Source organism: Pogona vitticeps, chromosome 3 (assembly GCF_051106095.1).
Source record: "Pogona vitticeps strain Pit_001003342236 chromosome 3, PviZW2.1, whole genome shotgun sequence".
NCBI classification, from domain to species: Eukaryota; Metazoa; Chordata; class Lepidosauria; order Squamata; family Agamidae; genus Pogona; species Pogona vitticeps.
Genome location: NC_135785.1, coordinates 66,587,531 through 66,611,436, shown reverse-complemented (window position 1 = coordinate 66,611,436; position 23,906 = coordinate 66,587,531). Strand labels below are relative to the sequence as shown.

Below are 23,906 nucleotides of genomic sequence, written 5' to 3'. Positions count from 1 at the left end.
ATGAATCAATGGTATGTGTGATGTGTGCATGTCTGTACATGTATGGAAAACTTTGGAAAACCGTCCCTCCTCCCCCCCCTCCCGCTGACATGTAACTCTTTAAACAGCCTCCATTTAGGGACAATAGACTCTAAACAAAGAGACGAATATTGGCAGGAGGGCAATATCAAAGGAAATTGGATTGTGGTCATGGCGGTGAATCAAACTGCATTGGTTTGAGTGGCCAGTGTCGACACTGGCACTGAAACAATCCAGAGTCTTTGGTTGATCACCTAAACCAAATGCAGTTGCAAAACAGACTGTGAATCATGCTGATGCAAGGCCGTATTTATACTCTTAGATACAAAAACAAACTAAAACTAACTAACTTGAAGTGATTCCGCTTGCCAATGTAGTCACACCTTCAGGCACAGTGTCATGAAAGGGCAGAAATTACTTAACTGGTGGTAACTTTATTTTTGCTACCAGGAATGAAAAGAGGTTGTTTATTGGATATTCTTCCTTATATATCAAAATAGCTTTTCTGGCTTTGTTTACAATTACCTTGATCGGTAAATAAGAGCTATAATTTGCTGTTGTACTTGGGCAGAGTGTCTTGGCATGGCTCTTGCACAGCTATACATTTTCACTGGAGTTAGTTTTTTGGAGTTTAGGGTTTTTTATTTACTTATTGTTTATTTGTGTTTTTTGTTCTAAAAGTGTACATACAACACTGGCCATGCATCAGAATAAACATGATGATTTTTGAAGATGATTTTTTCCACACTGTAGTTCAAGTGTAATTCAACCTGTAGTTCAAGTGTAATTCAATTTCGTGGGATTCATATTTCTTTCTGAAAATCTTGCAGTAGCCTAAAGCAGCCTTCTCCAAGCTGGTGTAGGCATGCTGTCTATGCACTGGACTATAGTTTCCATTGTACCCGAGCTAATGAGAAGACCTTCTCATTCTTCTTGTTAATGCTAATTTATCCCCTTATGCTTGGAATAATAATAATTTAAAAAAACAGTTTCAAGGAGAAAGCATTACAAATGTCATATATATTAGTACTTTTACATTTCAAATGTGAAGGTGCTGGTTACAAAACAGCAAAAAATGACCATTATAATATTCTGAAGTGTAGATGTGAACATTAGCTAGTTATCAAATATACTGCAGGTTTTAAAAGTGTTAAAGCCTATCCTTTCTTGCCTCTGCAGTTATTCACTGGTTTACTCACTGATACAGACTTTTTCAGAAAGCCTAGTGATAAATATATCAGATATTGAAGATGAACCTTCTGGCAGCTCTAAAGAAAAATGGTTTGGTAATTTTGATATGCCAACATTGCATTTAACATTTTGAAAAATGAAACATTGCACTGCTATAAAGTTATGTGTTATGTATCATCAAGTCAGAGCTAACTTGTAGTGACCCTATTAGGGGTTTTAAGATAATTTAAGGAGTTGTTTTTTTCCCCTTCATGGATTGCTGCCTTGTCGTGGCGAAGGGGCTTGGGTAACTCAGAAAAGCTATGGGCTATGCCGTGCAGGGACACCCAAGACGGACAGGACATAGTGGAGAGTTCCGACTAAACGCAATCCACCTGGAGTAGGAACTGGCAATGCCACTCCAGTATCTTTGCCAAGAATGCCCCATGATCAGAAACAAAAGGTTAAAAGATATGACGCTGGAAGATGGGACCCTCAGGTTGGAAGACGTCCAACATGCTACTGAGGAAGAGTGGAAGACAAGTACAAGTAGCTCCAGAGCTAATGAAGTGGTTGGGCCAAAGACGAAAGGACGTTCAGTTGTGGACGTGCCTGGAAGTGAAAGGAAAATCCAATGCTGCAAAGAAAAATACTGCATAGGAACCTGGAATGTAAGATCTATGAACGTTGGGAAGCTGGAGGTGGTCAAACAGGAGATGGCAAGAATAAACATTGACATCCTGGGCATCAGTGAACTAAAATGGACAGGAATGGGCGAATTCAGCTCAGATGATTATCATATCTACTATTGTGGGCAAGGAATGGAGTGGCCCTCATAGTCAATAAAAGAGTGGGGAAAGCTGTAATGGGATACAATCTCAAAAATGATAGAATGATGTCAATATGAATCCAAGGCAGACCTTTCAACATCACAATAATCCAAGTCTATGCACCAACCACCACTGCTGAGGAGACTGAAATTGAACAGTTTTATGAAGATTTACAACACCTTCTAGAACTGACACCAAAGAAAGATGTTCTTCTAATTCTAGGGGACTGGAATGCTAAAGTAGGGAGCCAAGAGATAAAAGGAACAACAGGGAAGTTTGGCCTTGGAGTTCAGAACGAAGCAGGACAAAGGCTAATAGAGTTTTGTCAAGATAATAAGCTGGTCATCACAAACACTCTTTTCCAACAACACAAGAGGCGACTCTATACATGGAAATCACCAGATGGGCAATATCGAAATCAGATTGATTATATTCTCTGCAGCCAAAGATGGAGAAGCTCTATACAGTCAGCAAAAAAAAGACCTGGAGCTGAATGCGGCTCTGATCATCAGCCTCTCATAGCAAAATTCAAGCTTAGACTGAAGAGAGTAGGAAAAACCACTGGGCCACTCAGGTATAATCTAAACCAAATCCCCTATGAGTACACAGTGGAAGTAAAGAACAGATTTAAGGAACTAGATTTGGTGGACAGAGTGCCTGAAGAACTTTGGATAGAGGCTCGTAACATTGTCCAGGAGGCAGCAACAAAAACCATCCCAAAGAAAAGGAAATGCAAGAAAGCAAAATGGCTGTCCAACGAAGCCTTAGAAATAGCAGAGAGGAGAAGGGAAGCAAAATACAAGGGAGATAGGGAAAGTTACAGAAAGTTGAATGCAGACTTCCAAAGAATAGCAAGGAGAGACAAGAGGGCCTTCTTAAATGAACAATGCAAAGAAATAGAGGAAAATAACAGAAAAGGAAAAACCAGAGATCTGTTCAGGAAAATTGGAGATATCAGAGGAACATTTTGTGCAAAGATGGACATGATAAAGGACAAAAATGGGAGGGACCTATCAGAAGCAGAAGACATCAAGAAGAGGTGGCAAGAATACACAGAGGAATTATATCAGAAAGATGTGGATATCCCGGACAACCCAGACAATGTAGTTGCTGACCTTGAGCCAGACATCCTGGAGAGTGAAGTCAAGTGGGCCTTAGAAAGCCTGGCTAACAACAAGGCCAGTGGAGGTGATGGCACGATGATACTGTTAAGGTGCTACATTCAATATGCCAGCAAGTTTGGAAAACCCAACAGTGGCCAGAGGATTGGAAAAGATCAGTCTACATCCCAATCCCAAAGAAAGGCAGTGCCAAAGAATGCTCCATCTACCGCACAATTGCACTCATTTCACACGCTAGCAAGGTTATGCTCAAAATCCTCCAAGGTAGGCTTCAGCAGTATGTGGACCGAGAACGCCCAGAAGTACAAGCTGGATTCCGAAGAGGCAGAGGCACTCGAGACCAAATTGCTAACTTGCGCTGGATTATGGAGAAAGCCAGAGAGTTCCAGAAAAATATCTACTTCTGCTTCGTTGACTGTGTGGACCACAACAAACTATGCAAGTTCTTAAAGAAATGGGAGTGCCTGACCACCTTATCTATCTGCTGAGGAACCTATATGTAGGACAGGAAGCAACAGTTAGAACTGGATATGGAACAACTGATTGGTTCAAAATTGGGGAAGGAGTACAACAAGGATGTATATTGTCCCCCAGCTTATTCAACTTATATGCAGAATACATCATGCGGAAGGCTGGACTGGAGGAATCCCAAGCCGGAATTAAGATTGCTGGAAGAAATATCAACAACCTCCGATATGCAGATGACACCACTCTGATGGCAGAAAGTGAGGAGGAATTAAAGAACCTTGTAATGAGGGTGAAAGAGGAGAGTGCAAAAAACGGTCTGAAACTCAACATCAAAAAAACTAAGATCATGGCCACTGGTCCCATCACCTCCTGGGAAATAGAAGGGGAAGATATGGAGGCAGTGACAGATTTTATTTTCCTGGGCTCCATGATCACTGCAGATGGAGACAGCAGCCACGAAATTAAAAGACGACTGCTTCTTGGGAGGAAAGCGATGACAAATCTTGACAGCATCTTAAAAAGCAAAGACATTACCTTGCCAACAAAAGTCCGAATAGTCAAAGCTATGGTTTTTCCTGTCGTGATGTATGGAAGTGAGAGCTGGACCATAAAGAAAGCAGACCGCCGAAGAATTGATGCCTTTGAATTGTGGTGCTGGAGGAGACTCTTGAGAATCCCCTGGACTGCAAGGAGAACAAATCTATCAATTCTAAAGGAAATCAACCCTGAGTGCTCACTGGAAGGACAGATCCTGAAGCTGAGGCTCCAGTACTTTGGCCATCTCCTGAGAAGAAAAGACTCCCTGGAAAAGACCTTGATGTTGGGAAAGTGTGAAGGCAAGAGGAGAAGGGGACGACCGAGGATGAGATGGCTGGACAGTGTCTGCGAAGCAACCAACATGAATTTGACACAACTCCGGGAGGCAGTAGAAGATAGGAGGGCCTGGTGTGCTCTGGTCCATGGGGTCACGAAGAGTCGGACACGACTAAACGACTAAACGACGAAGGAGTTGTTTTACCAGTTCCATCTCCACACTGTGCTCCATGCCAGTGAATTTCCATGGCTCAATGGGAATTCAGATCAAGGTGTCCTGAGTCCTATCTGAGAAATTAACTAACTGGTTAAAAGTATGCTGTCAACTATTTGAAAAAGGTCTGTATTGTTGCTTATGGAGACATGAAAGGCAGATTGAAATCTAGACTTTGAATGCTGAAAGAAAATGCACTGTAATCTATTGGACAAGATGACTATATTGTTCCACCAATTTCACTGAGTCTCTTCTACAGTATGTTTGAATGTGAATCCAACTCAAAAGAAGAGAGGATAATTTTTTTTTCAAAGCCAGCTAGAAGAACACTGGAGGTCATCATCCTAGGGCTTGGTTTAGGAATCAGGTAACCACCTGGTATTAAACAGACAGAATTGGTAATAAAACATGCAACAATACAGATGCACCAAATGCCAACTGCCTAGGATAATACAAGGGGAAGCATATAAGCCTGCTTCCCTTGACCTCTCAGTGTCCTCTGATACCACTGGCCATGGTAGACTTATATTTCCAGACTTCTGGAATAGGCTGTCTGTGGTTCAGCTGAGAGCAGTTCATCCTGAAATTCTGGAATAAGGTTTCCTACTCTGGACCATCAGCCATGAACCAACTCTGCTTCTGGATTCTTTCAAATGAGGAGCATAGTATCATAGTGATTCCAGTTCTTTTGCAAGGCATATACCTGAAAGCTGGTGCTGGTGAGGTCTTCTTCTATAACAATGATACAGGCTGATACAATAAACTTTTATCAGGTTAATCTTACGAGTCTTGTCTAAAAATTCATGTAGCATTTAAAAAAAATATTGTTCTTAATAAACTGATCATATTTGGTAGACCAAAAACTTGTCACAACTTGCGCTCAATAGCATACGCAAGGACGACACAGATGGTGCCTTCTCTGACACCAAGCTAAGTTTGTGTTTTTACAAGGGAGTGATATTCTGTTTGCCAAACAGGTGTAACAAGAGGTTTTTTTTCCCCATTTGTTCATTTACCTCTCCAAGGCTTTATAAATATATGACAGCTGTTAAAGGTGTTACAATATTTTGCCCCCAGGCTCAGTTGGTTTGGCTGACTTATATTTCCAGACTCAAGACAAAACCATTTTAGCCAAGACCAAACTCCAATATTTGGGTTTTCCATAGTCTTTTTTTAATGGTCCTTTGTAACATTAATATTTTCTCACATCATGATACCAAAACACTTGAGAAAGGATTAACACTTGATCCTTCCCACATATTTTCCACCTCATTACTTTCTTGGAATAGCTTGGGACACTGTCAGTCCAAGAATTTCCCATGCGCTCCCTTTGTTGTGCGTTTTGAGACATTTGTTAAAAATATTTTTATTTGAATAATTTTTCAGTGTCTGATGATCTGCTGTCTCAAGACTGGCCATGCACTCTACTTTGTGGAGGACAGTTGTCTAGCTTCCTCTGTTTGAAGGGCTATCCAGTCTAGATTCTCATTTCAATGAATCTGAGAGAGTGGGGACTTTAAAACTGCCTGTCAACAGAAAAACACCTAAGAAGAATAAACATCGCCTTCCACTCTGGAAGGAAATTAGGCTCCCAAAATTCCTCACAGACATTAGCCATGACAGTTGGGGGACCCTGGGAGCCATCATTCAGGCAAATCCCATTTCTAAGATGTGATGAGATGGACTTCTAAACAAAGGATTATATGTGACTAACTAAACTACAAACCCTAAGATTTAGTAGGATATGGCTATGGCAGTTAAATTTGAGTCAAATTGGCGTGACTGTATAGTGTAGATTCTATGTTTGCCTCTTGTGGAAGAGAACATGTCAGCCGTTGAAACACTTCCTTTATAGTATTGCAATAGTGAGAAACAATTAATGGGCTGAAATTTCTTTTTGTACACACCACTTAAAGATCCCATCGCCATTGGAGGGTGCATCTGTTTACCCTCCTTGGTAGACATTTTGTCTAGTTTTCTTACCTGATGTGCTGGCATGTATGTAGGATCTGGTGTGTGAGGGATCTGGTGTTTCTTTTTGCATGTCTTTCATCATAGGAACGATTACACATCCAAATGAATGTAATTTAAAAGTTAACTGACAGGTGTATACGTAGTTCAACAGTTCTTGGGTGATGTTCTGTACAAGATCTACAGACTTATCAGTTGTAAGTTTAACACTCATAATAAACATGAAAATATCTAACGCTTGGTCTCCTAAAAAGAAAGTTGAAGATAGAGTTTGGTGCAAAGATTATTCCTGGAAATTTAAAATCCTAACTGTGACTTCTTGCCTTAAGGCAAACATCAATGAACTGCATGACGTTTTATACAAAATACTCTCCCTTCCTGCAGAAGAGATGGAATTTTGAAGCAGGGGGACGGCTGTTCTCTCTCTGATACCTTGTCATGCCAAGTTGGAGCACAGAATAAAAAATTTTTACAGCAGAGTTATAAACCCCCTGAAAATAGGTTTTATTATGGAAATGCAAACACACAACCATAACTATAGCAACATGAAAGGCTTGCTGTAATAAGGTCTAGATCCTATCCTTGGTACACAATTGGCACGGGGGGAGGGGAGGAATGTGATTTTGTCTTTTTCCTCTACTTCTGTACATCAGTTCATAGTTGCTTTCCATTTCTAGTTTTAAAAAAAGCACAAAATTTTAGTAATCCTGACTTATAGCTAAGGACTCAGGGGCACCATATCCATATCGTCTATCCTACATGTTTACAATACAGTTATTGACTCTTGAAATCTTTCTTTCCAGACGGAAAGATTTGCTATTCTCTGTAAGCTAAAAACAATTTGTGAGCCCTGCCTCCCACTAGTCCATTATAAACATGCAGAAAAACTATCAACACACATCAATAGAGGAAAATCAGGAGGTGTAAGGTCCAGTACTGGAGAAACTTCATGTTTCTGCACTAAATGAGTGTTCAAAGCTAAAAGGTTCAGAAGCTCCTGCCTCTTTCTTCTCCTCTGCAACTCTCCACACTGCCCCCAAAGCAGCTCCACAGGGTTTTCAAGCCCCCCCCCGTTGCTTTGTATGGAGTCTGTAGTGGAGACAGATGCTTGCTCTCCCCAGTTTTAATGGAACCCATCTTCTCACCAGCAGAGGGCCACTGTTACACCAAATTGCCAATCAGTTTAAAGAATACACCAAACTCCTGCTGGCTAGCATGTATACATAATACTATAAGGTCCTCTTATAACAAAGTAGCTGTTTTTCTTTTCTTTTTGGAAGGTCTTTTTTGAGGATCAGTATTTCAGCCCCTGTAGCCTACATTATTTCCATTTTTAAAAATTGGGTGGGGCCAACCATTCTCTTTCCTGATAAGCAAAATTGGTCTTAATTATGTGATCTGCTTTAAATCTAGAGATGTTTGTTGTTGTTTAGTCATTAAGTCGTGTCCAACTCTTCATGACCCCATGGACCAGAGCATGTCAGGGAGTCTTTTCTTCTCATGAGATGGCCAAAGTATTGGAGCCTCAAGTTAGGATCTGTCCTTCCAGTGAGCACTCAGGGTTGATTTCCTTTAGAATGGATAGGTTTGATCTCCTTGCAGTCCAGGGAACAATCAAGAATCTCCTCCAGCACCACAATTCAAAAGCATCAATTCTTCGGCAGTCAGCCTTCTTTATGGTCCAGCTCTCATTTCCATACATCGCTACTAGAAAAACCACAGCTTTGACTATGTGGACCTTTGTCGGCAAGGTGATGACTCTGCTTTTTAAGATATTGTCTAGGTTTGTCATCATTTTCCTGCCAAGAGGCAGGTATCTTTTAATTTTGTGGCCACCATCTGCAGTGATCATGGAGCCCAGGAAAGTAAAATCTGTCACTGCCTCCATATCTTCCCCTTCTATTTGCCAGGAGGTGATGGGACCAATGGCCATGATCTTCGTTTTTTTATATTGAGCTTCAGACTGTTTTTTTGCACTCTCCTCTTTCACCCTCATTACAAGGTTCCTTAATTCCTCCTCACTTTCTGCCATCAGAGTGGTATCATCTGCATATTGGAGGTTGTTGATATTTCTTCCAGCAATCTTAATTCCGGCTTGGGATTCCTCCAGTCCTGCCTTTCGCATGATGTATTCTGCATATAAGTTAAATATGCAGGAGGACAATATACATCCTTGTTGTACTCCTTTCCCAATTTTGAACTAATCAGTGTTTCCATATCCAGTTCTAACTGTTGCTTCCTGTCCCATGTATAGGTTTCTCAGGAGATAGATAAGGTGATCAGGCACTCCCATTTCTTTAAGAACTTGCCATAGTTTGCTGTGGTCCACACAGTCAAAGGTTTTTGCATAGTCAATGAAGCAGAACTAGATGTTTTTCTGGAACTCTCTGGCTTTCTCCATAATCCAGCGCATGTTAGCAATTTGTCTTTAGTTCCTCTGCCGCTTCGAAATCCAGCTTGTACTTCTGGGAGTTCTCGGTCCACATACTGCTGAAGCCTACCTTGGAGGATTTTGAGCATAACCTTGCTAGCATGTGAAATGAGTGCAATTGTACGGTAGATGGAGCATTCTTTGGCACTGCCCTTCTTTGGGATTGGGATGTAGACTGATCTTTTCCAATCCTCTGCCCACTGCTGAGTTTTCCAAATTTGCTGGCGTATGGAGTGTACCACCTTAACAGTGTCATCTTTTAAGATTTTACATAGTGCAACTGGAATGCCATCACCTCCATTGGCCTTGTTGTTAGCCATGCTTTCTAAGGCCCATTTGACTTCACTCTCCAGGATATCTGGCTCAAGGTCAGGAACCACACTATCTGGGTTGTCCAGGACAACCAGATCTTTCTGGTATAATTCCTCTGTGTATTCTTGCCACCTCTTCTTGATGTCTTCTGCTTCTGTGAGGTCCCTACCATTTTTGTCCTTTATCATGTCCATCTTTGCACAAAATGTTCCTTTAATATCTCCAGTTTTCTTGAATAGATCTCTGGTTTTTCCCTTTCTATTATTTTCCTCTATTTCTTTGCACTGTTCATTTAAGAAGATCCTCTTGTCTCTCTTTGCTATTCTTCGGAAGTCTGCATTCAATGTTCTGTGACTTTCCCTATATCCTTTGCATTTTGTTTCCCTTCTCTTCTCTGCTATTTGTAAGGCCTCGTTGGACAGCTAGTTTGCTTTCTTGCATTTCCTTTTCTTTGTGATGGTTTTTGTTGCTGCTTCCTGTACAGTGTTACGAGCCTCCGTCCATAGTTCTTCAGGCACTCTGTCCACCAAATCTAGTTTCTCAAATCTGTTCTTCACTTCCTCTGTGTATTCATAAGAGATTTATTTTAGATTATACCTGACTAGCCCAGTGGTTTTTCATATTTTCTTCAGTTTAAGCTTGAGTTTTGCTATAAGAAGCTGAAGATCAGAGCCACAGTCAGCTCCGGGTCTTGTTTTTGCTGACTGTATAGAGCTTCTCCATGGACGTGGTGGCCCTGCAGGTTAAACTGCCGAAGCCTCTGTGCTCTATGGTCAGAAGACCAGCAGTCGTAAGATCAAGTCCACATGACGGAGTGAGCTCCCATCACTTGTCCCACCTCTGGCCAACCTAGCAGTTTGAAAGCATGTAAAAATGCGAGTAGAGAAATAGGTACCACCTCGGTGGGAAGGTGACGGTGTTCCATGTCTAGTCACGGCCATGTGCCCATGGAAACTGTCTTCGGACAAACGCTGGCTCTATGGCTTGGAAACGGGGATGAATACCGCACCATAGAGTCAGACACGACTGGACTAAATGTCAAGGGTAACTGTTACCTTTACCTATAGAGCTTCTCCATCTTTGGCTGCAGAGAATATAATCAATCTGATTTCGGTATTGCCCATCTGGTGATGTCCATGTGTAGAGTCGCCTGTTGTGTTTTTGGAAAAGAGTGTTTGTGATGACCAGCTTGTTCTCTTGACAAAACTCTATTAGCCTTTGCCCTGCTTCGTTTTCAACTCCAAGCTAAACTTACCTGTTGTTCCTTTTATCTCTTGATTCCCTTCTTTAGCATTCCAGTCCCCTATAATGACAAGAACATCTTTCTTTGTTGTCAGTTCTTGAAGGTGTTGTAAGTTTTCATAGAATTGGTCAGTTTCAGCCTCTTCAGCATCAGTGGTTGGTGCATAAACTTGGATTACTGTGATACTGAAAGGTCTGCCTTGGATTTGTATTGAAATCATTCTATTATTTTTGAGACTGTATTCCAGTACAGCTTTTCCCACTCTTTTGTTGACTATGAGGGCTACTCAATTTCTTCTACGGGATTCTTGCCCACAATAGTAGATATGATAATCATCTGAATTGAATTTGACCATTCCCGTCCAATTTAGTTCACTGACGCCCAGGATGTCAATGTTTATTCTTGCCATCTCCTGTTGGACAACCTCCAGCTTCCCAAGGTTCATAGATCTTACATTCCAGGTTCCTAAGCAGTATTTTTCTTTCCAGCATTGGACTTTCCTTTCACTTCCATGCACGTCCGCAGCTGAGCGTCCTTTTGGCTTTGACCCAGCCACTTCATTAGCGCTGGAGCTTACTTGTTCTTGTCCTCCACTCTTCCTCAGTAGCATGTTGGATGCGTTCTGACCTGAGGGGCTCATCTTTTAGCCTTTTGTTTCTGTCCATGGAGTTTTCTTGGCAAAGATACTGGAGTGGCTTGCCAGTTCCTACTCCAGGTGGATTGTGTTTAGTCAGAATTCTCCACTATGACCTGTCTTGGGTGTCCCTACATGGCATAGCCCATAGCTTATCTGAATTACTGAAGCCCCTTCACCACTACAAGGCAGCAATGCATGAAGAGATGTTTAGGGTCACCTATTTCTAAATGGGGGGGAGAGAAAAAAATTTACTTTTTCAAAAATCAAAAAATCATAACGTGAAAACCCTTTGCCCAAACATCCGAAAGAAATGGAGTAGCCCTCATAGTCAACAAAAGAGTGGGAAAAGCTGTACTGGGATACAATCTCAAAAATGATAGAATGATTTCAAATTTGGCACAGAGCAGGAGCTGTAAATTTGCGTAATTTGGTTCTTATCCATAGTCCTGTTTCAAAGTTATACTTTTTTTTGTTTGGGCTGCCCCAAGTTTTAGAATTGCCTTACAGAATGTTGATTTGCTCTGCCAGTACAAGATCATTGCTACACAGAAATGTTATATTTTTGGACTATAAATGTCCATGTTGGCTAATGCGGTTCTGGACAGTATAGCCAGGGAAATAAGTAACTTCCTCAAGTACTGATTATAACCATTTGGTTATGTTCCTTTTAGGGTACATGGGTGTCTTTAGGACATTTTCTTATAAAATCTGTTTCATCTTCGGTATAAAGCTAATGTCTCTCTCCACCCCAGTTCCCTTAGAGTGTTTGTCACTATAATGTACTCGAAGGCTTTGTCAGTATAGCTGATAGAAAGGAAAACACAACAGACTACACCCACAATCATGAAACTTTGTGAGATAATCTGCTTAACTGGGAGAAGCCCCCTCAGATTATTAACAGATGAAATCTAGAAAGTGTAGCATTTCAAAGCTGCCAAGCTCTTGGTGGAATATTTTACATTCCAGTGGGTTCATCTGTTTAACAGTCAACATTTTGCTGCGTGTATTAACCTTGAATACATATGCTTTTGGTTTTGGATCTTTATTGGCTTTGTTCTTTATTACCACACTTTCCTTATTACAGACATATAGGAAATCATAACAGAAATGATGGGCCAGTTTTATTGTATGGCATAAATAGAAATAAATATTTCCTGCTTTTATCTTTGGAGAATATACAAGGATAACGAAAAACAACAATGCAGTTGTAGTCTTAAATCTGGAATACATCCGGTTTCATTCTTTCCTTCAAATATCTATGTGTGTGTTTGCTTGCATGTGTACCCTTTGATTCAGACTACGCTTGCAACGAGGAAACCTCTGCATCTCAACCTACAAACAGAGCTTCCACTTTTCTAGGAGAGTGACTGCTGTGTTCTTCTACTATCTTCAATGGCAAGAGTTTTAAGCATATTTACGTATGCTTCTTCCTCCTCTCCTCCCCCACCCCCAGACGATAGATACTATCTTCCTCTTTCTCCTTTCTCCATTTTGCATAATGCAACAGCATGCCACAGTCCAATGCTGTTAGATGTGCTTAAGTCCACTGATTGGAATCAATGTGTATTTAAATTGCTTATATTCAGTGTTTAATGTTTAAACCAAAGGGGGAAGGAAAGGAAATGAGGTCTAGTAGAAGCCAAGTTTGTAACCTCTAAGCTGTATCCTTATTTTTCATATTCTCAGAGGAACTCTCCACTTAACTACTGCTACCTATACTCCAGGAGTGACCTGATATCAACGGAGAGTGGACCTAAGGGGTAACCTTGAGTTAAGCTCTATTTAGGTATTGATACACCATGGAATATATATCTCCATGGTTCCATGTAGGAGTGCCTTGTGCAGTGGAACACAGGATGGGATGTTAAGATTAAAAACCTTTGAAAGCAATTGCACATGCTTCTCTCTAGTATTTTGCTTCCCCCAGGATAAAATCTTTATAAACCTTTCAAAGTAGCTGCAAAGGTCCTTAACCTTTCTTTTTCTGACTCATTTCTTCTTTTACTCCACCCCCCAAAGAGGCTCCTGAATGAAATTACCTGCAAACCCTCCCCCTTGCATTAATAACTACATTTATAGAACATTGCATGCTAAAAGCCAGAGAGTTGAGAGTTAGATTATATTTGATACTTCTGATCCTCCCACCTTATAGATATATACAATGCAAGGTGACCTTCCAGCTACAAGAACATTTTGGTCTCTCTTGTTTCTGCTTTCGTTTACAGATGGTTTTATTGTTAACAACTGGCTGTTTAGAAAAAAAAGCAGTTTTGCACTATGTTTCTTCTTGTCTGATCCTACAAGGTGTTGAGAACATTCATATATTAATCTGAAGGGAAGGCAAGAAAATCTAAATTTGTGCAGACCAAGATATGGATCATACCAATTGGCTACCACAAAAATAATTAGCACTGTAGTGCTATGGTACCTTTAATCTGCAGACACATACAACTTCAAAGGAGAGGTGTGTTTGAGGTAAGGATGTAGACACTGATCGCTCATGCCTGGGGTGACAGACATCCCTCCCCCATCCGTTATTTATGGGTGAGGTGCTGTCCCATCCAAGACTATGAGCTGCTCCTGGGTGTACAAAGTTCTTGCTTATTTCTCATTCTCAATGAAAAAGGGTACACTAACACATCAAGACACCTCATTAAAAACATTATCAACCATTGCAAAATGTTTTGCTCCTCCCTGGGAACAAAAAGATTTTGCTTTTTTTTGTGCCCATGCCTTATATTTTGCATAAAATCCAAAGTCATTTTTCATAATGTTCAAAACCTTTTGCCCCGAATGCACAAATATTTTAAGAGTGTGTGTGTGTGGAGGGTGGGAGGGTTAGTCCTGAAATATTAAAATAGAACAAAAACTCACCTGGAAAGGAGAAAACTTTTGAAATGTTTTATTCTCTCCTGCAAAAATTAAGCAAGCAAAAATTTACCTTCCTAGTTTGGATCATCCTTTGGAATGTGAACTTCTTAGGCCAGTGTGGAGGCTGAGATTTCAAAACCATGAATACATCTCAGGATTGATTGGCTGGTAGTCTGAGGAAGGCCAAGTCCTCATATACACAGGAGTGGCTAGTGATACGTGGACTGCTCTGACAATCACAGGGCACATTTCATGTGAGGCTTTGATTACATAATAGCCAGGGGGAACTAGACTTTATCATCTTCCATTTGTGTCTTTTACCACCACTTCTGCCTTACTTTGCCTTACCACTGAAAATCTGTTAAGAAAGGTAAAAATGGAATACCTGTACATAGTCTTCTGATCACTAGTGCCAGCATCCCGAGAAGGCAGCCACAGTTTGAGTGCTTCTCTTTATCAACCTGGCAGGCTGACGTTTCTCCCATTTTGCCTTCCTTTAGTTCCAAAGATATCTTAGTTTTAAATTCTTCCTCAGGTGGACTTATAAATACAAGCAATTCTCCAAAAAAAAAAAAAAAAAAAAAAAAAAAAAAAAAAAAAGAACAAAAAACTTTTAAATAAAAAGTTATTGTTGAAGCTATATTCAAAGCAAGACCATCCTGGCCACAGGTCAGGTCTTTCTTCTCATACAGCACATGTCACACAATGGAAGATATCTTGCACCTTAAATTCCCTCTCCGTGAAATACAAAAGAAAAGTTCTCACTCTTTCTTTTCCTAAAGAAAAAACGTTTCCTCTTTCCTAGAACCAAGTCCACTAAATAAGGCTTCCTATCTCACAAATACAGTGGCACCTCACTAGACGACAACCCCGCTAAATGACAAATCCACATAACGATGACTTTTTGCGATCACTATAGCGATTCGCAAAACAGTAATTCCAATGGGCGATTTTCGCTTGACGACGATTTGGTCTGTGCTTTGCGAACTGTTTGTTTGCAAGACAATGATTTTTACAGCTGATCAGCGGCTCCGCAAAATGGCTGCCCTGTGTTTTCCGGACCCATGCTTCGCAGGACAGCCATTTTTACAGCTGATCAGCGCTTTGCAAAATGGCTCTCTATGGCCGATCTTCGCAAAACGACGAGGTATTTTCCCCATTGGAATGCATTAAATGGGTTTCAATGCATTCCAATGGGGAAATGGTTTTTGCATGACTATTTCACTAAACAGCGATTTCTATGGGATGGATTATCATCGTCATCCGGGGCACCACTGTATTGATCAACTGGACTGCTTTAGTGAAAGTTATGTAACTGTGAAAGTTATGTAACCATAAATAGGGTGTGCTGCACACCTGATGTTTGTAGAGGTTGGCACAATCTACCATAGCCTTAAAAAAATTGTGGGGCAGAGAGGGAGTCATACACAACTAAGTGGGATTGTGCTGCACTGTTTACTTTGGATGGACATTAAGACAAAAGAAGGTGCATGAAAGTGGCTGAGTTATTTTGAGAGATGGTGGAAGGTTGTGATCTGTGTTCTGAATTCATTTGCTTTGATCAGACCTTTTAAACTAATTTGAAACATATCAACATCAGCGGTGTCTTTACTTAACAATTTAAAGTAAGAACAAAAATTCTAAGAGCTACTGGATGTGTAACGGTCTATAGCAACTTAGTGCATTTAAACTCACTGTACTAAGCAAACCAACTTATTCCAACCAATTCTAGCTGGATATTTTCACTCACAGAGTTGCCATTTCAGCCTGTCACTTAAATACCATACCATAATGTGTTCCTCATATATCTGCCCTCCATTGGCTTTCAATGTGCTGCTCATCATTTGTTCCCAAAAAACACATTCCAGGAACACATGTACTACAACGATCTACTCAAGTGATTTGTGGAGAAAATCATGACATCCATTCTGTTATGTATTTAAATCAAACTCAGGAGTGGAGATTTTAAGTTTTCAAATGACAGCAGGATTGGTAGATAGAACTTCAGCATCAGCAAACAGTAACCACACGGTAAAAAAGAATAATATATGAAGAATAATACAATGAGGCATTCATAAAATTTTGATACAGAACCCTTGATTTGCACAAGATACTATTTACATAATGAATAAAAAGGCAAAGTTGTCCCTTTACCACAGAAGAATAGTACCCAGTGACCATATGAATGGACCTGGTTTCGTACAGCAAATATTATGTCATATTCAGTGGATCTGCTGAAACTAGATAGATGTAAATAAAGCCACTGGAAACAAATACTGGGCTAGATGCACATTTAGATATGCTTAGAATCGTGTAATCAAAATCAGTGGGAAATAACGGTGCCTTCTTGACAGAGGCTGGACTTGATGATCCATAGGATCCCTTCCAGCTCTGTAGTTCTAAGATGATAATGATACATTAGCTATAAGTTATTATTAGTTGTATTCTTGAAGGCTTTCACAGCCAGGATCTGATGGTTGTTATGGGTTTTCCGGGCTGTTTGGCTGTGTTCTTAAGGTTTTTCTTCCTAATGTTTCGCCAGTTTCTGTGGCCAGCATCTTCAGAGGACAGGAGTCAGAACTCTGTGCTCTGTTGCCGTTAGTTGGACAGTTGAGTATTTATAGCTGTGGGACCAGCTTTTGTCCTTTTCAGGAGAGGCATAATCAAAACACTGGTAGGTCTTGCAAATCGGAACTGTGTAGCTCAATTTCTCAGCACCGAACTCAACCATCTGAATTGGGCCCTACAGGCAAATGGCTGTTCCAAGAATGAAATCACAAGCGCCATCAAATCAAGAAAACAACACCAAACTGAAGAGGAAAAACAGCCACCTACAAATAAAGTATTTCGGCCATGCATCAAAGGGGTCACGGACTGCATGGGGAAACTTTTGAAAAAACACAACCTACAAACAGTATTCAAGCTCACCACAAAAATACAACAATGTTATGGTCAGCAAAGGAGAAAAGGGACCCCCTCACCACTGCAGACGTATACTGGATACCTTGCAGTTGGAACCACAAAACGCAGTATTCACACCGGAATCAAAGAACATGAGAGACACTGCAGACTAAAACAGCCAGAAAACTCTGCAGTAGCTGAACATGCCCTAAAACAAACTGGACATGAAATTCTATTTCAATATACTGAAGTCCTGGACAACCCCAGCAATCACTGTGTTAGACTGCACAGGGAAGCCATTGAAATCCACAAACACCAACAGAGCTTCAAAAAAAAAAAAAAGTTTAAAACTCAACAAAGCCTGGCTCCCAGCACTGAAAAATACAGCGTGCAAAATGTCAATAAACTCTACCCAGACACAAGGACCAGTGATCACTGCACACAAAAGACCAGCTAACGACACCCATCAATCACAATGACAGATCATCCCCCCTTATCGCAACAATATACCCACAATAAAAACATGCTGATCACCATAATCACCCAATCTCCTGAAAAGGACAAAAGCTGGACCCACAGCTATAAATATTCAACTGTCCAACAAACTGCAACAGAGCACAGACAGAGTTCTGACTTCTGTCCTCTGAAGATGCTGGCCACAGAGACTGGTGAAATGTTTGGAAGAAAAACCTTAAGAACATGGCCAAACAGCCTGGAAAACCCACAACAACCATTATTATTAGCTTATAAGTTAGTCATGTCAATAGATGTAATCAAAGTATGACTAAACTCAAACTAGGTATATTAGTGATGCCTATACTATAAGAGTAGCTTTTATTCCTTAAAGATCTTCATTTATGCTGAGGTTCTGCAATATTAATTAATCACATAATCCTGTCATTTAAAATCAGAACTAATTAGTGATGGGGGAACCAATGTTGAACAGCAGTGCAACTTATGTAAGTTACTTTGTTTTTGCCAAAGAATTAAATCACAGTCAGTTTTCTTTTTGAAGCAGCAGCAGCAGCTATGAAGGTGGTTTTGTTCAGGCCACAGTGGAATGCGGGTAAATTAAAAGGCAGATGATTTAGACAGCTGTGTGAGAGTGACAGTGGATACCTCACTCAGCAATTCTGTAAAAATAATAGTTGCAGAGATAGTATTTATGAGAAGGATTTATGGAACAATTTTGCAGCACATATGTGACTAGAGTCACCCTGGACAGTCAAAGCAATGCATACAATGAGCTGAGGAGAGGGATATCTTTCGAAGTTTTACCTTTCGTCGCTCTCTTTTCCCATCATAATTGCAAACAACAAGCCCCTAGATTCAATAGAACTCGAGAACCCAACTGGCCACATGAATCAAAACAGCTCTTGGAGAAATTAGGTTATCATTCATTAGCTATCTATCATTTGGCCACCGGTAGGCTGGCAGGATATGAGGGCCATTTAATTAGGCCCAGCACCACTCTTTGGTGTGAAAAGGCTCTCAAAAGCTTCAATTCCCCACAGCTTCACAGCGGGAAGTTGTTGGCGATAATTGACATAGGATTTCCTTGTTAACCAGCAGCAGACATGCTGGATTAAAGCGACAGAGATCTCAAGAAGAAAGTGAAAAGAGATAAGACGGGGGCTTGGAAAAGACTTCTGCTTATTTTGCACTTGAGGATGATGAGCAAATAGCAATAACAAACTGGAGAGCAGCTCCCTGCACGTAAGGCCTCCACTTATCAGGCCCATTTCAGCTTGACTGATCAAAGATTGACTTCCCTTAAAATAACACGGGCCTGGGGTTTGTTAGTTTATTAAGCTGCAGGTTTTATGAATTATCACCATTTTAAAGATGGATTGCAGCTTATGTGAAGGAGGAGAGGATTATCATGTTTTCATCTAAACAATTATAAAATATCACAGCTGAAAGCTTGCTTGCAAATGACATCATTTTCTCCTGCAAACTAAACAGGGTTATTGTGTCCCTTCATACATGAGGGCTGCAACAAGTGCTCAAGTCTAGTGAAAATTTACTCTGCTTTTGAGAAGATGATAGCATGGCAAATATATCACTAACCTGTGTACGGCTTGTGCAGTTTGAAAGGCAAGTGTTTAATTTCTGAGCGTGGGCATTCAAGCCTTGTTAAAAAAAAAAGGTGGGGGTGGAGGTGTGGGCCTACTGAGATGTTTCTTAAAATATGCTTCTGATAAATGATACTGAAGGAGAACCACATGAGTATGGCTAAAATGAAAATGTCTCCTTTAGAGCAGAGACAATTACTGTATGTCACTTAATAACAGAAACTTACAACAGCACATGTGGTATTAATAAAGATCCCAAAGCAGTAAAACCTTGTTACAGTATTTCCTCCTGAGTATTTTTGGACATATGTGGATAAGGTTGCATGCACTGATAGAATATAAAAGCTTAGAGCATTATATGAAATAAAGCCAATGTTCCCCTGAACAGACAAAATTGGACATTTGAATTCCGCTATTGCACATAAAACTGATTCTAACATGAATAATGAGCCCCATAATGAAGCATGAATTTATTTGTTGATTCGTGGGGAGTTATAAGAAAAAAATCAGTCAGCTGATTGGTGGACCAGTAGGCAGAATGGGAAAGCCATAGGAAGAGAAGAAATGCTAGCCTTCCCTCTCTTCATATGGGTGATAAATAAAAATGGGGAAATAGTTGTCCCTTTGTATTCGTGGGGGTCTCTGGAACCCACAAATATGAAGGGAAGATTATTTAATGAATCAGCAATTTCTGATGAATATCACGATCCATTTTTTTTATTCGTCCTCATGTCTAGTGAAGCCCAAGATAAAATAAAATGATCACTGTTGATAGTGTCATTGTATGGGGACCCACTAGGTGTCACTAGATTTAGTTGCACGTGCCTGAAATCTTCCGGGCTTTTCCTTTGTTGGAGAATGACAACAAAGTTCTTGTCCCCACAATCCCAGGTTGGTGTGTTCTCTAGAATTTATATGGCAAGCACTCTTAGCAGGTTCTCATTGCAAAAATAAATAAATACATATACAAACATACTAACCTGGCTGATGGAAACTGAATGGAACAAGCAGGAAAGGGTGAGATGGGTGACCTATAATTTCATTACCACCTGAGTTTTCAAGTGCATCCATCACCAGCAGCACAAGTTACATATAAGCTGTAAAAGTATGTTCCAGTGGTATGATCCGGCAGATCATCAAGTCTGACCGCTCATACATGCAAACAATGCCTCTGCTTATCTCCTGAGGGCCAATCACAAAACAAAGCAAGCTGGATTTGGAAAATATGGGAGTTCTGAAAAGCTCCTGCCATGACAATCTGAAAATTTCAGCACTTTAGGAATTTGGTCTTCTAATGACTTCTAATGATATGATTTGGTATTGGCTTCTGAGACATGATTGGCTTCTGAGACAATTTTACTGAAGGACACTTTCTGTGGCAGCTCTTAAGCATTGTTTTTGTTTCAGCTAAGAACTATGATGGTTAATATATTGCATTACTCACATTAATAAATCTTCCTGGAAAGAAGTTTCTCTAACATAGTGTGAGGTGACTGTTAGAAAGCTACCAAAGAAATAAGTAGAATGTGCTCCCTAGAGACTGGCATGAACCTGGTTTGACAATTTGGCAGTTCAGCACAGTTCATTTCTGGGCTGAACACCTGATCCATAGTTTGGTGCCCCACCCCCTCCAGCAGACACCAAACCGCAGATCAGCTGTTCAGCTGGGAAACAAAACACACTGAACTGCCAAACCAGCAGTCCATGCCCATCTCTAGTGGGCACACAGAGATATAGACAAGGCCGATAAACCATGGGAAGGAACACTTATGAGATACATTTTATTCTGTTTGCAGGCAGCCCAAGGCATTTTGCTGCATTAGAAAAAGAGTAAGGTGGCTTCCCTTCCTTCCATTCCATGGAGAGAAGCTGACTGAACTGGCACATGGTATGTCACCTCTGATGGCTGGAGTCTACTGCACCTAAGGACAATACTAGCATATTACTCTAGAAAGGAATGATAAGCAATGCTATGGAGTTACTTTGGAAAAATAATAATTAATAGTGTTTAAAATGTTACTGTTTAAAAAGAATGTTCCCCGTTCTCACTAGCTCCAGATTTGGGGACTTCCTCGGCATCAGGCACTTTGCCAGTTTCTCCACGTTCTGGTGGGCTTTGCGGGTGAGCAGGTGCACTTCCCTTTCCTCCTCTTTATTTTTGCCAGACAGAAAGGACAGGCAGAATCTAATGAATAAGGAGGACAGCAGCAGAAGCAGTGGTAGTAATCGCATCCCTCTGTTGAGTGCAAGGAAACTACTATAGCCTTTGCCCACAGTGCATGACCATATAGCCCCACTCTAGGGCATACTGGACGTTTATTTTCATCACAACTAGTGATGGCCCGAGCCCTCCTATCCCAGTTTGGCATAGTCTGATTCTGTATTTCTAAGGTAGCCGTACCCACATCTTTTGCCTCTGCTGAAGATCAGAATGACGTTGAAGATTAAGAATGGGATAAACAGGGCACAACGTCTTTGGTTCCAGAGGAATAGCCTTGGTGCAGCATAAGGTGTGGATATCAACATCAGATGACCTGCCGGTCAAACAGTGCCCACCAGCACAGCTCACCACTGGGCGGCCATAAATTGGTACATCCCTCATGAGCAAGACCACTAGAGAAATCATTTTGGTGTATTGTGGGGACTGTGGCAACCCTCCTGAGCAAGATATCCCCCATCAGTCCTCCACTCAGTCCCTCTTATAAGGAGTCACAGGATAGGGCCCAATTGCCACTCTGTGGATCTGCTCCTATGTGCTTCTGTAACCAAAGCTGTTGTGACAGAAAATAACACAATTTACACTTTATTTATTTATTTATTTATTTATTTATTTATTTATTTATTTATTTATTTATTTATTTATTTATTTATTTATTTATTCATTCATTCATTCATTCATTTATTTATTTATTTATTTATTTATTTATTTATACCTCACCTATCTGGTCAAATACATTATCTTAAAACACACACACACACACACACACACACACACACACACACACACACACACTTGTAGCCTCACAAAACCTCCCATCATACTACTGATAACTTATGGTAGACAGAATGCAATTAACAGTTAAACAGAAAGGATGGGTGGGCAACATCCCAAAGCAGACCAACGAAAAGCCTGGGCTTACTGTTATATATTAGTGTGGCGAATAAGATTGGAAACCTTTCTTCTCTGATTGGCCAGGCAAGAAGCCCTTCCCACTCCCTCCACCTGCAATGCTCCCATTGGCCAACTGGCAGGGAGGGGAAAAGGAGATGTTGGCCCAGTGCAGAGCCCCTGGGAAGAAGATGGGGGGAGGGCTCTTAAAGAGGGTGTCTCTCTCATAGCACAGGGAATCACAGGAAACAAACAGGGCCCTAGGTTAGTTCTTAACTGGATGACCTTAGCATATAGTGTCTGTAACAATTGTCCTTGTCAAGGTCAAAAAATAGCAATGATTACTATGGAGGCTCAATCCATTTCACAAAACATTTCTGTGAATATTTGGATCCACTCTAATTAATTACAAGCTTAGGCAGCAGCCCTGTAGACACTTTCTTGGTAATACATAATAAACCTGACTGAACTCAATGGAGTTTATGTCGGGGTGGATAAATATAAAATGTATTATTAGGCAGGAATTCTTACTTCAGAGTAAGTCTATTTAAATCAGTGTCACTTACATTTGAGTAAACAAACCCAGCATGGGACTGCATATATCGAACATTCCTTATGGAAACTTTGAATATTTAAGTTTTCAGAAAGTTGGACATGCCTTTTGAAATACGTTTATCTTTTAATAATCTTTAAATTTTTATTTTGAAAGTGAGGTCTGATTTGCCTACATTATTTGTTGTCTTGTATTTATGCCATGTTCTGTAAAGCAATCTTATTTATGGAAAATATATCTAGTGTTCTTCTGGGCATTTTTCCCTTGGAAAACAACAGAGGAAAAGACGATTTAAGTCGAATATACATATGGTAGAGATATGCTTCTTTCATTTACAAAGGCATTTGATAAAATCCTAATGTTATAAACAATGCATCTGCTTTTAATGTTTTGAATCCTAAAACTGGTTCAGTGTATCTCCTCCTGTGTTTTTCAAAAATCCGTATTTTAACCATACTTCAAACAATCTTCTAATAGAATAACACACTTTAAGGCAGTGGAAGATTTACTTTTCAGTTGCCATGTGACTCTCCTGACAACCAATAAATGTATTATATTGATGAAGTGAACAAGTCTCTATCTGGTCATTTTCAACTTGAAACTAATAACCACCATCATGAAATCAGGCATGCAATAAGCTAGGTTAAAAAGGAGTTCATCAAATAAATCACTCAGGAATTTTACTGTTTCTCTCCCAAGACACGTTGCACATCTGCTTGGTGAAAGGAGGAAAGAAGCAATATTTCTTTGATCATCAGCATCTCTTTCTGTCTCCTTCTCCCCTTGCTTAATAATTTTCTACCTCTTTCTTGGGGTCTTTTTTTTCCATGACCCAGTCTTGAAATATGCATGGTTCCCTCACCAAATCAGCTCTTTTTGAAGCGAGTTTAGGTGCTGTGTTCACTGCCTAATGGGCATAGAAAGAGTGCTCCCTCCGTGTGTGCATGTGCATGTGTAAGAAGACACATCGAAATTACTTCCAAATAATTGAGTCAGGGTGGCAGTGGAAAACTAGGATTTAAAATATATTTTTATTAACTATGCATGTAGACAAACAAAGTAATAAAGTGAGTTGGGCAGCACTACGCTTTGTCTAAATTTAATGTATATTTGCAGAGGTCATGGGTCTGCCTTTTTCTGTATTACTCTGTAACAGCTTTTAAACCCTG

General features: G+C 40.4%; 1 protein-coding gene across 1 annotated transcript; it reads left to right on the top strand.

Moving 5' to 3' along the window:
* LOC144588115 (uncharacterized) lies at positions 1-23,568 on the top strand. Its single transcript, XM_078390251.1, has 4 exons — positions 1-11; positions 1,198-1,304; positions 2,103-21,553; positions 22,242-23,568. The coding sequence occupies exons 1-3, from the start codon at positions 1-3 to the stop codon at positions 3,587-3,589; spliced, it is 1,605 nt and encodes a 534-aa protein (XP_078246377.1). The 3' UTR covers positions 3,590-21,553; positions 22,242-23,568.
* Positions 23,569-23,906: the final 338 nt, after the last annotated feature.